General features: G+C 35.8%; 1 protein-coding gene across 4 annotated transcripts in view; it reads right to left on the bottom strand.

Annotated features, from left to right (window-relative positions):
- CHM (CHM Rab escort protein) overlaps positions 1-23,791 on the bottom strand; it is a 249,791-nt gene that overhangs the window by 15,174 nt on the left and 210,826 nt on the right. For 3 of the 4 annotated variants that reach the window (NM_001205389.1, XM_059883413.1, XM_059883414.1), the window contains 2 exons: positions 7,068-7,166; positions 368-528 (listed from right to left, as the gene is read on the bottom strand). In NM_001205389.1, coding sequence (NP_001192318.1) covers positions 368-528; positions 7,068-7,166 — 260 coding nt within the window. The remainder of the gene's footprint in view (positions 1-367; positions 529-7,067; positions 7,167-23,791) is intronic. The other variant, XM_010821807.4, reaches the window with a different exon arrangement.

Raw genomic sequence — 23,791 nt, 5'->3', positions numbered from 1 at the left:
TACACTGATAGACCACAATTTAAATTAGAAGCAATGTCTCTTTAGAATATTGGCATTATAAATTCATTTTCTGGATATGTATTTCTAAGACCTTCTATCCTTATTCCCAAAATGGAACTCATAAATATTCTCTTGTATTTCATCATTATATTCAAGACCAGGACAATATTTGATACTACATTTGAAATATATTTAATGTGGCTTTGTTGTTCAGAGAGAAAATGTTTAGGAGCAAATTACAGAGATGGTATTAAATGATAAAGATGCTTTTTTAGTCTCTTTTCCCACCTCTTAGAGGAAAAAACAATTCACTTTCCCTACCACACCAACTTCTTAATCTAAAACTGAGAAAGACCAACAGCCTTACCTGTTTGACTGCATTATCATTTCCTAAAGCACAGTCTGGGCCAGAGCAGACATAAACATTTGATGGTAAATCATTATAAGTGTTCCTGTTGACATCTGAAGAATCTCTCATATTGAAGTAAAGACCCCATAGAAGTCTTGGCTTTTCAATTTCTTCATTTTCTAAATGTAAACATAAATTTTATGTATATCTAAAGTACAGCATACCTCTCAATTACTATAATATGTAGCCAATTACTAACAAAGTTGTAACTATACATTATAGTAAATCAGAGCTTTGTATTTCAACAAAAGTATATCTGCATATGCACACTCTAATACATGTATTTGATATTTCAAGCGATGATGGCTTTTCAACCTAAGACAAGTTAGATTTAAAAATTATTTTGATTATCAGTAAGTTACTTAGATTTAAATCCAATCACATTTCCTTAGACTTTTCTTATTTCTCATCACTAGTATCAAAGTGCTTATGATCATATTCATCTTTAAATTATGCCAGTGAAGTAAGAAGTTAACATAAACAGATTTTCTTATGTTTCACATGGATAAACCAACTTAAAATATTATAAAGTCAATACTATACCTAGGACTATGAGAAGACCAGAATAGAAAAATCTATAGACAGGGAGTAGGGAAATTCCCTGAAAGTCCAGTGGTTAAGACTTGGTGCTTTCACTGCTATGGCCGAGGTTCAATCCCCAGTTGGGGAACTAAGATCCGATAAGCGTATGACACTTAGCTAATAAAGAAAAGATATGAAGGAGATTACAGTTACTTCAGTTGGGGAGGAACTGAGGGAAAGTACAGGTTAATGTAAAAAAAAACAGTGGAAACAGTGTCAGACTTTATTTTTTTTGGCTTCAAAATCACTGCAGATGGTGACTGCAGCCATGAAATTAAAAGACACTTACCCCTTGGAAGGAAAGTTATGACCAAGCTAGATAGCACATTCAAAAGCAGAGACATTACTTTGCCAACAAAGGTCTGTTTAGTCAACGTTATGGTTTTTCTAGTGGCCATGTATGGAAGTGAGAGTTGGACTATAAAGAAAGCTGAATGCTGAAGAATTGATGCTTTTGAACTGTGGTGTTGGAGGAGACACTTAAGAGTCCCTTGGACTGCAAGGAGATCCAACCAGTCCATCCTAAAGGAGATCAGTCCTGGGTGTTCATTGGAAGGACTGATGTTGAAGCTGAAACTCCAATACTTTGGTCACCTGATGTGAAGAGCTGACTCATTTGAAAAGACCTTGATGCTGGGAAGGATTGAGGGCGGGAGGAGAAGGGGATGATGGAGGATGAGATGGTTGGATGGCATCACCAACTCAATGGACATGGATTTGGGTGAACTCTGGCAGTACGTGATGGACAGGGAGGCCTGGCATGCTGCAGTTCATGGAGTCACAAAGAGTCGGACACAACTGAGCCACTGAACTGAATTGAACAGGTTAATGGCTAAAGGGTGATGGAAATATTCTAAAATTTACTGTGGTGATGTTTGAACAACAAATTAAAAAAAAAATTGGATTTTATACCGTACATGGGTAAACTGTATGGTATGTGAATCTCAATAAAGCTGTTATTAAAAAATAGTATATACAAGATTAAAACTTGGATATCCTCACTCACTAACACTCTGTCCTACTAGATTACAAAAGTAATGCCAACCAACAAGAAAAATACGATTAAGAGACTGTAAGTTATTTTCAGTACACATTCTCTCATTTACAGCAAGCATTTATTATATATGTTAGGCATCAGGCTAGGAGCTAGGGATACAAAGATTAAGTAGACTTAGTCCTTATTCTCTGGAATTTTCATGTTCCCTAATACAGAGCGTAGTATACAACAGATGTTCAATGAGTAATTCTTGAACTAATTTTAATTCTGTTTTCAGGTAGTATGATATGCTATAAAAAGTTATTAACTTCAATAACTAAAGCCTATTCCTTGCTTTCAAACTGTGAAATGATGCTTCCAAACTGTGGTGCTGGAGAAGACTCTTGAGAGTTCATGGACAGCAAGGAGATCAAACCAGTCAATCTTAAAGGAAATCAACCCTGAATACTCTTTGGAAGGACTGATGCTGAAGGTGAAGCTCCCATACTTTGGCCACCTGATGTGAACAAATGACTAATTGGAAAAGACCTTGATGCCATCCAAGACTGAGGGCAGAAGGAGAAGAGGGGACAGAAGATTAGATGGCTGGATGGCATCACTGACTCAATGGACATGAACTTGGGCATACTCCAGGAGATGGTAAGGGATAGGGAAGCCTGGTGTGCTGCAGTCTATGCGGTTGCGAAAAGTCATATGACTTGGTAACAGAACAGCAACATTCCTTGCTATCTTAATAATTATTTTTATGCCCCTCCTCTTTGGAAATGTTATAATTACATTTTCTTTGGTTGAAAACAGAAAACATTACTGTTAATATATTTATTGACTACAGTGTTTTCTTAGCCTGAATTTGAAGAAAAACTCAAATTTTGTATAATGGTAATAATGGATGTACATGACAATTACCCAAGACCATGAGGAACTATGGGAATCATAAAGAAAATTCTAAAGGTATAATTATCTAGTTAATTAAATCTTATTTGTTAATTTATAATCAGTGTAGAAAAGTTAGCTAACTGTAGTATTCAGTTAAAAAGAATGTCCCATCCCTCAATTCAGGACAAACAGCCATTTATTATACTTAACTCAAAATATCTCCACTATAAGAATACCAAATATGTTCTTTTCCTTGTTCATCCTGAATAATCCATAATTATTAATGTGATAGGACACAGAAACTCTGGATGAAGTGATTCTTTAAGACGTCCCTTTCTAATGCCAAGATCTATGAGTCTAAGGTATCACCAGCTTTGTGTAAGCACACAATAGATGGCAAAGACTACTTACTAACAAAATTAAGGAACATAAGATACTCATATTTCACAGCAAAAACCATATGGCTCTTAGTAAGTTTATTAGTGAGTTTAGTTTCGTTAAATGTTACAGGAAGATAATTAAACATAGTGCCTATCACTTGTGAAACCAGACTCTAGGAGCATTGCAGAAAAGTGGGCTAAGGTCTGGAAGTCCCTTAATATTGCTCATTCCATTTCTAAGCATATACTAAGAGAGCTTATCTTATATTTTATGAAAGTTCCAGCTCAGAGGAGGGCCTTCACTCAATACAAGTTAGGGAAAATAAATAATCCAATCAATTTAGGAAAGAAACTTCATAGAGGTTGAAGCTTTGAAAGGAAACCACGAAGATGAAAAGTTAACATAGGCTGAAGATAAATGGTCTAGATACAAGGGAGTTATCGTGCTTTGACCTTAAAAGCCTGAAAGAAACATAATTGCTTCATCTTTCTTTGAGGCCAGCTTGAAGGCAGAGAGCTGGAAAAATAACATGCAATTGTGCAGTGCACAATTGTCAAAAAATATTAAAGCTGCCAAGGTTTGGATAGGAATACATCACTTGGCCAGAAATAGAATTGGTTTTCTATAAAAGCTCATTTCAATTAGACTGTGCAAAGACTAAACAAGGAATAGGTAATTTAGAATAAAATCTTGCACAAATTAAACTGAGGCAAGTACAGAACAAAGTAGCCCAAAGAAAATCAACAGTGGCGCACCAAATAAAAGCAACAAATAGTCTACAGTTGCTTGTCATGTTTAGGGAGAGAGTGAACTACTTTAGCAACATAGCTAACACGAGACCAAGAGAGTAGGAAACTACTATAGATACCACCTAGACTGAACACAGTAAATACAAAAAGGAATTAAGATAAGGCATTTGACTTCTCAGTCCAGCAATTCTGAATACCCTCATCTGCCACCTTTTTCAAAATGACATCTATAAAGGGAATTCCTGTTTTTAGGCAGTGCTGCTTTTTGAGATAGGAACTGACGAGATGGAATGAGGTAACACTCCACACGTTGTGCCCAATGGAGGGAAAAAGAGAAAGAAGATGGTACAAGTCATGATACTACATGGCACACATTTGAAGATACTGTACTAATGAAATTGCTGCTTCAGTTTGTATGGAAAAATCTTAATTTCCTGAGTAAAATAAGTAATACTTAGGGAAATTCTACCAGTGTTTAGAAGGATATTATGGAATCTAGGGACTTTCCAGGTGGTACTAGTGGTAAAGAATCTGCCTACCAATGCAGGAGATGCAGAAGATATGGGTTTGATGCCTGGGTTGGGAAGATACTCTGGAGAAGGAAATGCCAACCCACTCCAGTATTCTTTCCTGGAAGATTCCATGGACAGAGAAGCCAGGCGGGCTATAGTCCATTTGGTCACAAAGAGTCAGACATGACTGAGTGACTGAGCATGCACACATGCATGGATTATTGAAGAATTATTGCACCTATGAATGGTGAGCAATCATCTCGTTTTCTCACCCATAGAATCAGGTTTATTAAGCATAAAACATCTGAAATGTCCTTGCACTGTGAAGCAGGGAAGAATTTAGAGATCTCTGATGTTCTTAAAAGGGCCTGGGAAGTAGGGCTCTTGGAAGTATCAGTACAAATGCTTCTTTAAGGCATAGCATATGATAAGAGCTCTAGTTGATATCTTAAGCATGAACCAGGAAGGAGAGAGAACAGAAGGCAAGGACACTGAATTTCTCAGATACATAGGAAAAGTAGTACTGTGTTTGAGAAGAGAACATTACATTTTACAATAAATAAACTTCATTAAAGTGACTAGGCTGACTTTCACGGAAGCTCATGAAACACAAGCACTACACAGAACATAGAACTCGAATAAAAAGAAAATAAGCTTAAATAATGTTATTCTTCTGGCATGCACTTTAAGACAAAATATTTATAAAGCTCTAAAGCATAAGGTTTCATATCATTGTGAAATATAAAGATAATTAAAACATTAACAGTACAAGCCACCAGTCCATGAAAACAGGGGCTTTTGCTATAGAGAAGAATGTGCTTTAATGTATTAAAAGTTCATATTGTTCATAAAGTTCCTTCTTCCTCATTTAGGCAGGAAAATGAATTGAGTTCTCTTCTCCAGGTGACTTTGCCTCTTTGACCTGCCATGGCCCAGTGCTCACTTTATCTGGTGATTCATTTTCAATAACTCCAACAGTATTTGTTCTGACATTTTAATTAAAATATGACCACTATCTCATCCTGATGATAAAAAGGCCTATGTATCAGTGAAAACTAGCTTTTCAGTGCCTCAGTGCACCTGATGACCCCTCTGAGCACATAGTTCTTACTGAAGAATTTCACTCATGTTCTGAACCATACATCATTTCAAAATGGGATCATATTAACCATTAAGATTAATGCTTAAAAATCTAAAATGGCTAGAAGATGCTAAGGAATGAACATATAAATTTGACTTTTAAAAAAGAAAATTATATGCATTTAAAAAGTGAAGAGCAATGAGACAAGACTCAAATTTAGTGTATTATTTGAGACCACCACACAATGAAATTACAAAAAAATTATGAAAAACTTCAGAAAAAAGAAGGAATTCAGAGTTTTTATAAGCAAGGTAATTAAAGCCAAAGATAAAACTGATTTCATATTACAGTTAAGAATATTGTTGTGTACCATAACTCTGCAATCAAATTTTTAACAATAATACTAATAATTATATGAGATTTTTTAATTAAAGAAAGTAAATATGGAACAAATTAAATTCTAAACTAAAGTGAAATAAATTTTCAGGTTGCAGGATTTGATTCAGGCAGCTCAAAATGAAATTAATTATACAGATACAGCTCCTCAGAAAGGATCAGTTTGTTTTCCTATGTAAATGCCCCTTTATGCACTGTCTCTGCAAAGAAAACAAGCAAGACACACAGGAGATGAACTAAAAGGAAACACGGGAAGTAGGGAGGAAATAAATTGTTGCCTGAACAAACATAGCATTCAAAGAAAATGAAGACATATGAATCAATGAGGAAACTGGCCAGAATTCAATTGGACATGATAATCCTATAATGAAAATCACCATCACTTCATATAAATGAATAAGATCGATTAGGCTACGTTTTGATCAATTATACACAAGATTCACTACAATTTGCTCCATTCATATCTATAAGAATTACCCTATGATGTGGGGAGAAAAGTTACAAAATTTATGGCTGGAAAGCATTTTTCCACCATGAGTAAGTAGCAAAGTGATATATATATCTTGAAAGCTAAATATCACATCACTAACATACTATGCATTAAAAGACAATTATTGGTCAGGAAGGATTCCTGCATTTGCCAATTAATAGTTTAATCTCTCAGTCGAACCAAGTTTTTTTTTTCCTTAATAAATGAAGAAAACTTTTTCTGATAAAGGAATATATGCTTGTTGTACAACATCTATAAAATAAAGAAAATTAAAAAAAATATATTACCTATAATTTCACCAAGATTGACAGATATCCTGACAGTTTTTTTCTATGCAAGTATGTACACATATAAATGTATAGTTTTGCACTTAATATATACACTGTGTGTGAGATGTATATTTTCCTTTATCCTTACAGAAACTATCCTATTTTTAGGAAGAGAATGTGGTTAATCATCCTAGGAAAACATTTAAGTACTGGTGCTGAATATAACAGATTTCAGTTCAGGCTACAGAAACCTTTAAGACATCTCTAAGAAGAGTAAAGTGGTCATATTACCTTTACATCATGAATCACTGATTATGGTTCTTACCTATCTCCGTTTCGGTATATGGAGTAAACAATTTCTGCACAACTGGTTCTAAATCTTCTCTTGCTGTTTTAGAAGATGTACAAGTCAAATGAACCAAATCTGTTAAAAAAAAAATATTTTGAGTTTCCTGCATATCACAAATTTCACTGTGTACTAATATTCAAGCCACTAAGCTGGTGCCATGGGGGAAGAGAATCAAGTAAGTCATGGCCCCTGCCTTTAAGAAGTTTATGATCTAGTGATGGGGGCATGTGAAAACCAAAGCAATAGGCTATGTGTGTTAACTGTATAGCGAAAATACACGTTAACTAAGAGGGAGCATATTGAGACTCATGAAGTACCAGTGGATGGTTTTGTCAAATCAGCACAGTGAAAAAGCTTAGGAAACCTGTGTTCATAGAAAGAGCTTAAGCTATTCTTAAAACATTCCCAACAAAGGTGGATAAAGGATTGCCAAGCAAAATAGTGTATAAAAAAAAAAGACTAAAAGTGGACTATCTATTTACTTTTAAGAACACACTTCATATTCTTCAGACTGAAAAGACCATTTATGCAAACTTTACTGATAAGTTAAAAACAAATCATCTATTCATTATAGGGTTCTCTAAGAAAGCTTTTGGGGAATACTGTTAGCTTAGTTTAAATCATACATATACTTAAAGGTCTATAATATGGCACAAGTCAAAACAGTCTCTAATATTTTCAGGATTTCCAAATCATTTTGTTTTGCATTTACAGATTCATGAGGCCTGGACTTCAAAGAATGTCTGGGTTAGAATATCATGTACAAAAAGGCCCACCACAGAAGTGAAATACTGCAGTCTAAGGCACTTAGAATTCCTAAAGGCCTACATATTAATACATAGGGTAAAGGAAGGACAAAAGGGTCTATGTACTGAAAGGAAGAACTAAGGGGATCCCTAAATGGGAGTAATTCTTGTGGTTCTGTAAAGGGCTTAGGGCAGAAAAGAATTATGGAAGAAAAAAATACATATTAGAGAAAAGTATAAGAACTGAGACATTCCTGCTCCTAAAACCCCAATAGAGAAGTACATGTGCTTCTTTTCTAAAAGTTTATTTTAGGCTAGTAGACTTTTTTAAACCTCAGGAAGATAGTTCAAAGTTTACAACAGAAATGTAACATCAGAATAGAATTCTCTTTAAATATATCTAAGCATAGAAGGGCTTTTAATAACCATGTGAACTAAAATAAAATTTTGTAGTATTTTTTCCAGGTTTACCAACTAAAGTGATATTCTAAAGAAGTTTCTGTCTTATGTATGGCCAATAAAATACCCATTCTATTTAAGCAATGTTTTTATATGAATGTAATAACGATTCCCATTGGTTCTGGGATATTGAAGGATATATGGTACTAATTACTTCAAAAGGTAAACAACCTTCACAACAAAATTATTCCTAATGAAAATAATGAAATATTTTATTTCCTAATGAAATAAAAATTTTCAACTGTTATATAACTTTGGTGGGAAGTTTAAAGTCCCTAGATAAATTCTGAGTTAAATAGAGTATATAACTATAAAGGTAGAAATCTCTGATGTAACACTCGACAGAAATTGTCCTGTCTCTCATCTTAGTCTTCAAAATACTAACATTCACATCAAAGTTATTAATTTTCCAGTTCTTTCCTATTCAATTAATGTGTACTAGAGGAAATAAAGTATATTTAAAAAAATATCTTAATAGTAAACTACTAGTTCTATAATCAGGATATATAAAAGAAATACACCAAGTAAATATATCCTTATGTTTCCTAACAATGTAAGAGAGTTCAGTTCATGCAATGATAGCAAAATTTTCTAGTAATAACGTCAGATTAGCATTTTGTGCTTAACAAGTTTTATTACAATTCTTAGAAGAAAAAATTAAAGACACCCATAACTTTAATGCTAATGTATATACCTTGATTCTGCTTAGATTCTACATTATTATTAAATAATTGATTTACAATTTTAAGGTATGAACAACTGTTTTTCCTTCCTGCTTCTTGTTATCTGCTCTTCCTGTTATCTATATTACTTTCTTGTTTAGGTCACTTTGAATTTACTGTTTCATTTCAAATCAGAGAGGTTGTGTTTTTGTTTCAAAATTGGCTTATTAATCTTCATACATCTCATAAGTCTTTAGTGAGAGCAAGTTTTAGAGTCAGTTTTCCTCTTCTTTGTTAAATATAACTTTCACTGAATTTCAATGGGTGTTTAACAAATATTTGTGGGTAAAGACAATTTGCTTCCCCGCCATGAGTAGACATTTGCTTCCCTGCCATGAGTGGACATTAAGTATTCAGTCTTAAGAAGACATATGTGTGCATACAAATATATGTATGCATACACATGCATAGGAAAACTTTACTAGCTTCTTGTACAAAATGTGGAAAATTATTTGACCGACCAGGGTAGAAGTAAGGAAATTATTAGTGGATAATCCTTAAATTATTTAAATCTGCCTGAGAAATGCTCACAGACACTTTAAGATACTTATATGAAATTCTCAAAATAATTGAAAAGATTATCTAGAATTTACTGTACAGCAAACTTTCATATGTCAGACACTACCCTAAGCATGTCTGATGTATTATTTCATTTTACCCATGCAACAGTCAATCACTATTTTCATTTTACAGGTAAGAGTTAACAGTGGAGTTAAGCAGATCTCTCAAAGTCATGCAATTAGTAAAAGGAAGAGCTGAGGCTCAGAGCTGAAATTCAAGTCCACATGGTCTGCCTCTGGAATGCCCACTCTTAGTCACTAAATGATGCTGAGTAATTGTAATAATCTCTTGTACAAGGTGCTGCAAGTCACTTCGGGTATGTGTATAAAGATACAAGAGGACTTTTCACAAGGTAAAATAACTCCTGTGGTGCTGGAGAAGACTCTTGAGAGTCCCTTCAACTGCAAGGAGATTAAACTAGACAATCCTAAAGTCAACCCTTAACATTCATTGGAAGGACTGATGCTGAAGCTCCAATACTTTGGCTACCTGATACAAAGAGCTGACTCACTGGAAAAGACCCTGATGCTGGGAAAGACTGAAGACAGGAAGAGAAGGGGATGACAGAGGATGAGATGGCTGGATGGCATCACCGACTCAATGGACATGAGTTTGAGTAAACTCCAGGAGATGGTGAGGGACAGGTAAGCCTGGTGTGCTGCAGTCCATGGGGTTGTAAAGAGCTGTACACAACTGAGTGACTGAACAACAAAAAAAATAACTCCAAGCAAGTCATTGTCTAGATACTCAACTTCCTCTACTTCCACTTTACTAAGCAATGAATTTCAAGGAATTTAATTTGTGTTTAATCATTTATCAAAACTGTAATGTATTTATGATAGCTTGATTAATTTTATACAAATAATAATTTGAATTACTGAACCCAGAAGACAGTTTTTTTTTAATACTGAGCTTACTGCCTTAAGAAAATTTTAAAAAATCTATTTCCATTAATTATTTGAAATGAGTGATAGTGGCAATCAAATATTTCTGATACTTAAATTCCATTGTATATATTTAAAGGGGTGATGTTACTGTTTTATTATGCCACATCAACATTTGTACTGCTGGAAACTACATTCTTGGTAATTATTTGAATCTTATGAAAAATTATATAAGCCAACTTCTAAGTGTTTGAGGGGTACATGAGCAAAAAGGCTTCAAGACCTTAAGGGGTTAAAGTAATCACAAAACCATACCCAGAACATGTCATATTTCTATTAAAATTTGAATCTCTATGTAAAATGCTCCTTCCTATTCTGTGACCAATTCTAATTCCTTTCCATCAAACTAACTTGCTGAATAAATGCTAAAAATGATCACAAATTAGATCAGTGGGCCAACTGTTTTCCTAAAAGTATTATATTCATTAGTACCAATTAACAAATATAACTTAAGAGTTTGGAAGATGCAATAGAATTGGAAATGTTGCCCACTGGCATCATGTGAGATTATAATTGACTTGAAAATTGGTTTAAATCCTGAATCTACCTTTTATAAACTAAGTTCCTTTTTACTTTCATTGGCCAAATGGCTCAGTGGTAAAGAATCCACCTGCCATTGCAGGAGACACAAGAGACTTGGGTTTGATCTCTGGGCCGGGAAGATCCTTTGGAGAAGGCAACAACAATCCACTCTAGTATTCTTGCCTGGAAAATCCCATGGACAGAGGAGCCTGGCCAGCTACAGTCCATGGGGTCACAAAAGAGTAGGACATGACTGAGCATAGCTCAGCATAGGAATAAAGGCTTAATGGCATAAAAGATGACAAAATGTGTTCTCTGTCACAAATTCCTCTTTTGGCAATATATTTACCTTTGTATTAGAATTAAATAAACTGCAACATATCCTAATAACACATGAAATTTTTCACAGCAAAGAAAATCACAAGCAAATTGAAAAGACAACCTATGGAATGGGAGAAAATATTTGAAATGATGTCACCAATAAGGGCTTAATTTCCAAAACATATGAAAAGTTCAAACAGCTCAATTAAAAAAAAAAAAAAAAAAAAACAATCAAAAATGGGCAGACCTAAATAAACATTTCTCCAAAGATATACAAATGGTCAACAGGCACATGAAAAAATTCTTCACGTCACTACTTAGAGAAATTGAGGATCATCTTGATATATAAGCCAAATGTTAATAACCATAAAAGGGAAAATCGACAGTAACTCGATAGTGGATGACTTTTTAATGACCCATTTACACCAATGGACAGATTACCCAGACAGAAAACCAATAATGAAACACTGGCTTTAAATGACACATTAGATCAGATGGACTTAATTAATATTCTTACATCATTTCATACACAAGTAGCAGAGTACACTTCTGAAGTGCACATAGAACTTCTCCAGAATGTATCACACATTAGGTCACAAATCAAGCTGCAGTAATTTAAGAAAACTGAGACTGTATCAGCAATCTTTTCTGACCACAATATTGAGATTAGAAACAAATTACAGGGAAAGATAAACTGTAAAAAACACATACATGTGGAGACTAAACAACCAATGGATCACTGAAGAAATCAAAGAGGAAATAAAAAATACCTAGAGACAAATGACAATGAAAACACAATAATCCAAAAACTATGGGATGCAGCAAAAGCAGTTCTAAGAGTAAAGTTTACAGCAATACAATACAACCTCAGGAAACAAACAAACAAACAAAACCTCAAACAACCTAACCTTAAACCTAAAGCAACCAGAAAAATCCAAAATTAGTAGAAGGAAAGAAATCATAATGATCAGAGTAGAAATAAATGAAACAGAGACAAAGAAAATAATAGAAAAGATCAATGAAAAGTAAAAGCTGGTTATTTGAAAATATTTTTTAAAAAATGATGAACCTCTAGCCAGACTCCTCAAGAAAAAAGGGAAAGGGCTGAAATCTATAAAACTAGAAATAAAAATGGAGAAGTTACAAAAGACACCACAGAAATACAAAGGATCATAAGAGACTACTACAAGCAACTTTGTCAATAAAATGGATAACTAGAAAAAACTGACAAGTTCTTAGAAAGGTACAATCTTCCAAGACTGAACCAAGAAGAAACAGAAAATAAGAACAGACTAACAACAAGTACTGAAATTGAAACTGTGATTTAAAAACTTCCAACAAACAAAAGTTCAGGACCAGATGGCTTCACAGGTGATTTCTATAAGATATTTAGAGAAAACTTGACTTCTATCCTTCCAAAACTCTTCCAAAAATTTTCTGAGGAAGGAAAACTCCCAAGCTCATTCTACAAGGCCACCATCACTCTGATAACAAAGTCAGACAAAGATATCAGAAAAAAAGAAAATTACAGGCCAATATCACTGATGAACACAGACATAAAATTTTCAAAAAGTACTAGGAGATCAAATCCAACAACATATTAAAAAGATCACACACCATGATGAAGTGGGCTTTATCCCAGGGGTGAAAGGATTCTTCAGTATATGCAAAATTATGTGATACACCACATCAACAAATTGAAGAATAAAAATCATATGATCATCTCAATAGATGCAGAAAAAGTTTCTGACAAAATTCAATACTCATTTATGACAAAGTCTCCATAAAGTTGGCATAGAGGGAACCTACCTCAACATAATAAGCATGATATATGACAAACCTTGGAGAAGGAAATGGCAACCTACTCCAGTATTCTTGCCTGGAGAATCCCAGGGACGGAGGAGCCTGGTGGGCTGCCATCTATGGGGTCACACACAGTCGGACACGACTGAAGCAACTTAGCAGCAGCATCAGCATGACAAACCTACAGGTAACATTATACTCAATGGTGAAAAGATGAAAGCATTTCCTCTAAGATCAGGAACAAGACAAGGATGTCAACACTCATCAATTTATTCAATGTATTTTTGGAAGTCCTAGCCATAGCAAACAAAGAAGAAAAAGAAATAAAAGAATTCAAATATAAAAAGAAGTAAAAGTGTCACTATTTTCACATGACATAATACTATACATAGAAGACCCTAAAGATGCTACCAGAAAATTATGAGAGCTCCTCAACAAATTTTGTAAAGTTGCAGGATACGAAATTAATACACAGAAATCTCCTGCATTCCTATACACTAACAATGAATGATCAGAAAGAGAAATTAAGGAAACAATCCCATTAATCACTGCAACAAAAATAATAAAATATCTAGGATTAAACCTACCTAAGGAGACAAAAGAACTGTACTCCAAAAACTATAAGAACCTGAGGAAAGAAATAAAAAAAAAAAAAAAGACACAAACTGATGGAGAGATATACTATGTCCTGGACTGGATAATTAATATTGTGAAAATGACTATACCACCACAAGTAATCTACAGATTCAATGCAATCCCTATCAAACTACCAATGGCATTTTTCACAGGTCTACAACAAAAAAATTTAAATTTTTTAAGGAAACACAAATGACTCTGACTAGCTAATGCAATCTTGAGAAAGAAAAATGAAGTGGGAGGAATCCAGCTCCCTGACTTCAGACTACACTGCAAAGCTACAGTCAACAAAACAGTATGGCACTGTCACAAAAACAGAAATATAGATCAATGGAACAGCATAGAAAGCCCAGAGATAAACTTATGCACCTATGGTCAACGAATCCATGACAAAGAAAACAAGAATATACAATGGAGAAAAGACAGTCTTTTTAATAAGTAGTGCTGGAAAAACTGAATAGCTACATGTAAAAGAATGAAATAGGAACATTCTCCAACATTATACATAAAAACAAGCTCAAAATGGGTTAAAGACCTAAATGTAATGATATGTACTATATAACTCTTAAAGGAAAACATAGGCACTCTCTGACATAAATTGCAGAAGATCTTTTTTGATTCACCTTTCAGAGTAATGAACATAACACAAAAACAGACAAATGGGACCTAATTAAACTTAAAATCTTTTGCACAGCAAAGGAAACCAGAAACAAGACAAACAGACAACCATCAGAACGGGAGAAAATATTTCCAAATAAAGCAACTGACGAGGGATTAACCTCCAAAATATACAAACAACTCATGCAGCTAAATAACAAAAGAAACAAACAAAACACCCAATCAAAAATGGATGGAATATATAAACAGACATTTCTCCAAAGAAGGTATATAGATGGCCAAACTGTACATGAAAAGATGCACAATGTCACTAATTATGAGAGAAATGCAATTCAAAACTACAATGAGATACCACCCCACACTGGTCAGAATGGCTGTCATCAAAAAAATCTACAAACAGCAAATTCTGGAGAGAATTCTACAGTGCTGGTGGGAATGTACATTGGTATAGCCATTATGGAGAACAGTATGGAGGTTTGTTAAAAAACTAATACAGAGCTACCATATGATCCAGGAATCCCAAGTCTGGGCATGTACCCGGAGAAAACAGTAATTCAAAAAGATACATGCATCACAATGTACACTACAGCACTACTTACAATAGCTAGGATATGGAAGCAACCTAAATTGTAATCAGCAGATGAATGGATAAAGAAGCTGTGGTATATATACACAATGGAATATTACTTGGCCACGAAAAAGAATGAAACCATGCCATTTGCAACAATGTGGATGTTCTTGGAGATCATCATTCTAAGTGAAGTATGTCAGATAAATAAAAACACCATATGACATCACTTAATAGAGGAATCTAAATAATGACAAAAAAAAAAAAAACTTATTTACAAAACAGAAACAGACTCACAAAAATGGAAAACAAACTTAAACAAACCAAAGGGGAAAGGTGGGGGAGGGATGAATTAGGAGCTTAGAATTAACAGATACACACTACTAATTATAAGACAGATAAATGACAAGGTCTTCCTGTATAGCACAGTTAACTATATTTAATAGTTTGAAATAACCTATAATGGAAAAAAAATTCTGGCAAATGTGTATATATGTGTTTATGTGTGTGTGTGTATATACAAACATCTAAAGCTAAATCATTTGTTGTACCCCAGAAATGCTGCTGCTGCTAAGTCGCTTCAGTTGTGTCGGACTCTGTGCGACTCCATAGACAGCAGCCTACGAGGCTCCCCCGTCCCTGGGATTCTCCAGGCAAGAACATTGGAATGGGTTGCCATTTCCATCTCCAATGCATGTAAGTGAAAAGTGAAAGTGAAGACGCTCAGTCGTGTCTGACTCTTAGCGACCCCATGGACTGCAGCCTATCAGGCTCCTCCGCCCATGGGATTTTCCAGGCAAGAGTACTGGTAGTGGGTTGCCATTGCCTTCTCCAACCCCAGAAATGAACACATTATAAACCAACTATCTTTTAATCAAAAAAAGAAGCTGCAAAATAAGCTTTAATTGATTTAATTCATAAGAGAAATAACTGAAAAACTAGTGAATCAAGTGCCAGTCACAACTAGCACTATTGAAACAAGAGCATCTGAAACTCATAAGTCAGATGTTACTCAACACAAAAGTAGCAATAACAACACAAATTTGGTACTCTAAAATTGGGTTTGCACGCTCATGGATGGGAAGAATCAATATAGTGAAAATGAGTATACTACCCAAAGCAATCTATAGATTCAATGCAATCCCTATCAAGCTACCAACAGTATTTTTCACAGAGCTAGAACAATTTCACAATTTGTATGGAAATACAAAAAACCTCAAATAGCCAAAGCAATCTTGAGAAAGAAGAATGGAACTGGAGGAATCAACCTGCCTGACTTCAGGCTCTACTACAAAGCCACAGTCAAGACAATATGCTACTGGCACAAAGACAGAAATATAGATCAATGGAACAAAATAGAAAGCCCAGAGATAAACCCATGTACCTATGGACACCTTATCTTTGACAAAGGAGGCAAGAATATACAATGGAGAAAAGACCATCTCTTTAACAAGTGGTGCTGGGAAAACCGGTCAACCACTTGTAAAAAGAGTGAAACTAGAACACTTTCTAACACCATACACAAAAATAAACTCAAAATGGATTAAAGATCTAAATGTAAGACCAGAAACTATAAAACCCCTAGAGAAGAACATAGGCAAAAGACTCTCCAATATACATCACAGCAGGATCCTCTATGACCCCCCTCCCAGAATATTGGAAATAAAAGCAAAAATAAACAAATGGGACCTAATTAAAATTAAAAGCTTCTGCACAACAAAGGAAACTATAAGCAAGGTGAAAAGACAGCCTTCAGAATGGGAGAAAATAATAGCAAATGAAGCAACTGACATACAACTAATCTCAAAAATATAGAAGCAACACCTGCAGCTCAACTCCAGAAAAATAAAAGACCCAATCAAAAAATGGGCCAAAGAACTAAATAGACATTTCTCCAAAGAAGACATACACATGGCTAACAAACACATGAAAAGATGCTCAACATCACTCATTATCAGAGAAATGCAAATCAAAACCACAATGAGGTACCATTTCACACCAGTCAGAACGGCTGCTATCCAACAGTCTACAAGCAATAAATGCTGGAGAGGGTGTGGAGAAAAGGGAACCCTCTCACACTGTTGGTGGGAATGCAAACTACAGCCACTATGGAGAACGATGTGGAGATTCCTTAAAAAACTGGAAATAGAACTGCCTTATGACCCAGCAATCCCACTGCTGGGCATACACACTGAGGAAACCAGAACTGAAAGAGACACGTGTACCCCAATGTTCATTGCAGCACTGTTTATAATAGCCAGGACATAGAAGCAACCTAGATGTCCATCAGCACATGACTGGATAAGAAAGCTGTGGTACATATGCACAATGGAGTATTACTCAGTCATTAAAAAGAATACATTTGAATCAGTTCTAATGAGGTGGATGAAACTGGAGCCTATTATACAGAGTGAAGTAAGCCAGAAAGAAAAACACCAATACAGTATACTAACGCATATATATGGAATTCAGAAAGATGGTGATAATAACCCTGTATGCTAGACAGCAAAAGAAACACGGATGTATAGAACAGTTTTTTGGACTATGTGGGAGAGGGAGAGGGTGGGATGATTTGGGAGAATGGCATTGAAACATGTATAATATCATATGTGAAACGAATCGCCAGTACAGGTTTGATGCATGATACAGGATGCTTGGGGCTGGTACACTGGGATGACCCAGAGGGATGATATGAGGAGGGAGGTGGGAGGGGGGTTCAGGATGGGGAACACATGTACACCTGTGGTGGATTCAGCTAATGTATGGTAAAGCCAATAAAAAATTATAAAGTAAAAAAAAAAAATAATAAATTTCATGGTAATATTAAAATATTAAAAACATGAATTTTAATTAAAAAAATAAAATTGGGTTTGGAATACCCATTTCTCACATAAGATACTGCCTTCTTGCAAGTTGTTGTTTTGAAACACAGAAGTGGGATTTCTACTCAGAATTTGCACATCAGTAAAAATGTATGCACTTAAAAGTGACAAGTCTAATGTAAAGTCGCAGGGTGACACAGTAGAGGATGGTTATACAGGGCTGGTATTACTTCTCTTTGTATCCACTTGGCCAAGTCAGTTTAATCTCTCTGGCCTCAGCATTTTTATGATTAAATGGAAGGGGTGGAATTAGTTCCATCTACAAGACTTCTTCTAGTTCTAAGGTTTTATGAATCTATCTTCATACTAATCAGCCATGATTCTTTCAATGATGACAGATCTTAAGCCAAAAACTGACAGTACAAATATAAATGTAAAACCTAAATTTTACATTGAAAATTTGCTTGCTGAAAAAAGAAATTCCTTAAGCTTCTGAGATTATCACACACAGCAGTCATTCACTCTATGCAAGTAGACAAAATTTTTCCAAGTGCATTTATAGAAACTTTATGTATGGGCTAGTCAAAAAGTGCATTTTGCTGTGCAACTTAAGTAGGACTAAATGTACATAGGGACTGATGTGCCTCATACCTTATCTTTCATACAGGCACAAAGGCCAAATGTCATTTATGTAATATAGTCCAATTAAGAATATATGACTGTGTCAATAAGATAGAAAATGTCAGAAATACATTTTCTTTATGATACCAAGTAAGGAACTGAGTGCGATGACACATGCCAGACAATTTGGTTTTTGAATCCAACCATGAAAAACTCTACAGTAACTCCATTTTCTCAATAGAATTTAATGGAAAAACAAAAAACAAATCCTTTAATATCAACTTAAGATCACTAAGAAAAATCAGTTTCTCTGTAAGATTAAATCTGTGCTTCATAATGATAATACTAACACAACAGAACAGAAAAAAGACACCAATGATTGTTTTAAATCATTACCTAAACTCATTTTTATGAAATGTATAACAATTGCTTGAAGGGATAATAAAGCAGAAAAGATTATATAAATCATTACAATGAGTGCTTGATGGTATTGAACTCTGCCTTCACCAAAACCTTATATATTGACCTTCCTCCCACTGCTTCTTTGGAGCAGTGTCTCAGAGCTATCTGAGGTGCTGCCTCCCAGTCTGCAGTCCTCATTTTGTCCCAAAGAAAACTTACCTTGCAACTGTCAAATTGTACATCTTTTTTAGTTGACAGTTATGGTGATTGACAAAGCGATCCAGATTGGACTACCTTCCTTTGCCTAAACTCTACGGTGAACTGGAGATTTGGTACCAGCAGTGGCCCCTTGTGCCCATTCGCCTCTTTGGTGAGTGTAGACAAATTTGGGTAAGTCTCTCCTGGTTCTCAAATCTCCCATATTGGTTGAGATTCTGAGTTTTATTTGGCGGTGGAGCAGGTTACTTGCCCCTCTCCCAGTTGGAAGGATACTGGGGCAGGGCCCAAGTGAAACTTTTCATCCAGGGTATACCCATTCACGGTCTAGACACTGAGTGGGACTTGGTTGAAAGATACTGAGAAATTCCCACCCAGTCAAAAGCTATTGGGTGCGGGCTGGCTGAAAGATGCCAGGGGAATTACTCACCCAGTGGAAAGGTATGGGGGTACTAGGGAGGGACGGAGGGGTAGTCAATTAAAAAAAAAAAAAAAAATAGAGGAATACCCGGAGATCAGATGAAAGATGCTGAGGTCACTCCACTGTAGGGGACTCAATGGTCTTGGCTGAGTGGTTAAGTAAGAAGCTGATCTGACAATTTCCCTCATTCGACTACCTTTATAGACTTTGTTGGAATAAAAGGAGAATATATGAGAGCTTTACTCTGAAGAAAAGGGATGTCTTCTCCCGGCCAGTTTTTGGTTTTCTCAGGTGACTGAGAAATATACGGGAGTCGTGGAGGCCTAGTCCTCATACCATGTGGTGGTCCCATAGGGAAACCTACTCATTAATTAAAATACTTGCTTGTCCAGGGGTCACACATAACTGGCCATTCAGTGACTTGATCAGCCACGGTGGTTTAGATTGCCAGCGGCAGAATCTGAAACATGTAAAATGGGCTGAAACAACTCTGAGATGACTCCCAGAGGAGTTAAGCTCACAAGCAGCACGCTGGCCCACTACACAATTTCACTAGTGATTTTTATCCCAGGCAAATTCAACTTAAAATGGGAAACAGAATATCAAAAATAGAAACAAAGGGGTATCAGAAAGTCAGCCTTTAACACTCCAGCAAGATGCATGTACAATGCGTATGGAGCTCATACTTGCAAGTACCTAGTTCATTGGAGAAATTAAACTAAAGGAGATCTCAACCTAAAATGGCCAGGTTGGGACTCTTTTGATATTCCAAAATTGCTATTTTTGTGTGCACAATTAGAAAAGGCCAGCTGTGCTTGCTTTGATTGGTATCTAGAAACTTCTAAAAGAGGAAACAATAGAGTAATTTCTTTGCAGAAAACCAACAAGAAATTGCTTGAAACTATATCAGAACTGAAAAAGGATGCTAGCACTGACTCTGCCAGGTTGCAGGTCTAGTGGGACTGGGAAGTAATGTTTTGCATTTATGCCATTTGGCTTTTGATTTCTGGGTATCACTTTGCCATCTTTTTTGGGGCATTCTTGCCACTTGACTTCTGATTTCTGGGTATCTCTTTGCATTTTGTTTTATTTGGAGTGTGACTCCCAGCTGGTGAGGTTCTGGTTTGGTTTGGTTTTGTTGGTTTGGTTTGAGCACTCTAGACATCTGGTACAAACTGCTTGAGCTAATATGGGAAGCACTTCCTCTTAAGTTTCCACATCCCACCTGGGAAGTCACTGGAAAAAATTTTAAATGACTCGTCAACATATAGCTATGATCCAATGACAAGAAAAATGGCCTAAAACATTAGATCTTTATTGTCACAGGATAGGAAAATGGACTGAAGTTCACTTATGTCCAGGACTTTCTCCTATAATCAATAGCCTGGCATTAATCAAACTGAGACCTGCACTTCCCCAGAGGGACAATCCTTTCTGGGACAACACTTACTAGTCAATCTGCCCCTGTTATCAGAGCTGGTTTGAGCACTCTCTAATTTAAATTTTAGCACAAGCTGGAATCAAGATTGCCAGGAGAAAGAAACATCAATAACCTCAGATACCCAAACGACACAACCCTTACGGAAGAAAGTGAAGAGGAACTAAACAGCCTCTTGATGAAAGTGAAAGAGGAGAGTGAAAAACCTGGCTTAAAACTCAACATTTATTAAAAAAAGATCATGGCATCCAGTCTCATCACTTCATGGCAAATAGATGAGGAAATAATGGAAACAGTGACAGATTTTATTTTCTTGGGCTCCAAAGTCACTGCAGATGGTAACTGTAGCCGTGAAATTAAAAGACACTTGCTCCTTGGAAGAAAAGCTATGACCAACGTAGACAGCATATTAAAAAGCAGAGACACTACTTTGCCAACAAAAGTCTGTCTAGTTAAAGCTATGGTTTTTCCAGTAGTCTAGCATGGATGTGACAGTTGGGACTATAAAGAAAGCTGAGTGATGAAGAATTGATGCTTTTGAACTGTGGTGTTGGAAAAGATTCTTGAGAGTCTCTTGGACGGCAAGGAGATCTAACAAGTCAATCCTAAAGGAAATCGGTCCTGAATATTCATTGGAAGAACTGATGCTGAAGCTGAAATTCCAATACTTTGGCCACCTGATGCGAAGAACTGACTCATTGGAAAATACCCTGATGCTGGGAAAGATTGAAGGCAGGAGGAGAAGGGGACAACAGAGGATGAGATGGTTGGATGGCATCACTGACTTGAAGGACATGAATTTGAGCAAGCTTTGGGAGTTGGTGATGAACAGGGAAGTCTGGTGTGCTACAGTCCATGGGGTCACAAAGAGTCGGACACAGCTGACTGACTTAACTGACTGACTGACTGATGAGACCATGACCACAGAAAGAAAAAGACAGTATCGCCATATTAGACTCCAGAGAAAACTGATTAAAATGAAATTTTTTATTTCTTGGAAACTGCAGAACCAGTTCTTTATTGCATATGCAATTAAAAATAGTTAGCTTGTTAAAAGGCCTGCCTAGGGAAAAGCTTGAAGTTAACCCTTGCCATGTCCTTGAAATACACAGCCCAGTTTGCCTGAGACCTTATTCTTGGGCAAATTAGAGATTCAAAGCTAAAAAAAAAGTGGGGAGAGGGCAAAGAGACATTTTAAATCTCAAACAGAAAACTAAGAGATCTTTGTCTGTAATTATGTATGTCTCAGTGTGTCTTTGTTTTTGGACAATATTGCCGAGATCAGTTTGTAAATGAGCTGTAATATAACTGGCTTAAAGAAAAGTAAGTGCTTTTAAATCAAATAATTCTAAACACAAGAGAAATTAACCTAAATGTATTTCAGGTTCATGTGAACTAGGGAATATTTAGTATTAAATACTTGGTATTAATGTTTGTTTGTTGATCTAATGTAGACATATCTAAGAATCATTAACATTAGGCAGACTATTTTCATTGTGCCTAGGTTTAATGTAAGTTAAATATTATTATATTTCTTACAAGACTGTCAACAAAAAAGTACCTCAAGTACAGAAACTTCTAACCAATGCAAGTAAGATATGAACTTTTAGATAGATAAGTTCTATTAAAAAGAATTAGGCACATCAAAGGAAACTATTAGCAAGGTGAAAAGACAGCCTTCAGAATGGGAGAAAATAATAGCAAATGAAGCAACCGACAAACAACTAATCTCAAAAATATACAAGCAACTCCTACAGCTCAACTCCAGAAAAATAAATGACCCAATCAAAAAATGGGCCAAAGATCTAAATAGACATTTCTCCAAAGAAGACATACAGATGGCTAACAAACACATGAAAAGATGCTCAACATCACTCATCAGAGAAATGCAAATCAAAACCACTATGAGGTACCATTTCACACCAGTCAGAATGGCTGCGATCCAAAAGTCTACAAATAATAAATGCTGGAGAGGGTGTGGAGAAAAGGGAACCCTCTTACACTGTTGGTGGGAATGCAAACTAGTATAGCCACTATGGAGAACAGTGTGGAGATTCCTTAAAAAACTGGAAATAGAACTGCCTTATGATCCAGCAATCCCACTGCTGGGCATACACACTGAGGAAACCAGAAGGGAAAGAGACACGTGTACCCCAATGTTCATCGCAGCACTGTTTATAATAGCCTGGACATGGAAGCAACCTAGATGTCCATCAGCAGATGAATGGATAAGAAAGCTGTGGTACATATACACAATGGAGTATTACTCAGCCATTAAAAAGAATACATTTGAATCAGTTCTAATGAGGTGGATGAAACTGGAGCCTATTATACAGAGTGAAGTAAGCCAGAAGGAAAAACACCAATACAGTATACTAACACATATATATGGAATTTAGAAAGATGGTAACGATAACCCTGTATACGAGACAGCAAAAGAGACACTGATGTATAGAACAGGATTATGGACTCTGTGGGAGAGGGAGAGGGTGGGAAGATTTGGGAGAATGGCATTGAAACATGTGAAATGTCATGTATGAAACGAGATGCCAGTCCAGGTTCAATGCACGATGCTGGATGCTTGGGGCTGGTGCACTGGGACGACCCAGAGGGATGGTATGGGGAGGGAGGAGGGAGGAGGGTTCAGGATGGGGAACACATGAGAAATAAAGGAATAAAAAATTAAAAAAAAAAAAAAGAATTAGGATGTCTGTCTAAAACAGTCTCTCCAGATTGAGGTAACTTGAATTTCTAAGGGTTGTGGTAAACTAAATGATGAGAAGTCTATTGAATAGCTAGGTCATTTTCAAATAAAATAAGAGTTTGAAATATTTATTACTAAACATTAATTTTCTCTTACAGAAAATCTAAAGAGATTTG

This window comes from Bos taurus, chromosome X (genome assembly GCF_002263795.3).
Source record: "Bos taurus isolate L1 Dominette 01449 registration number 42190680 breed Hereford chromosome X, ARS-UCD2.0, whole genome shotgun sequence".
In the NCBI taxonomy this organism is placed as follows: domain Eukaryota; kingdom Metazoa; phylum Chordata; class Mammalia; order Artiodactyla; family Bovidae; genus Bos; species Bos taurus.
Note: the sequence above shows the minus strand (reverse complement) of the source record. Positions and strands in the feature narration are given on the sequence as shown.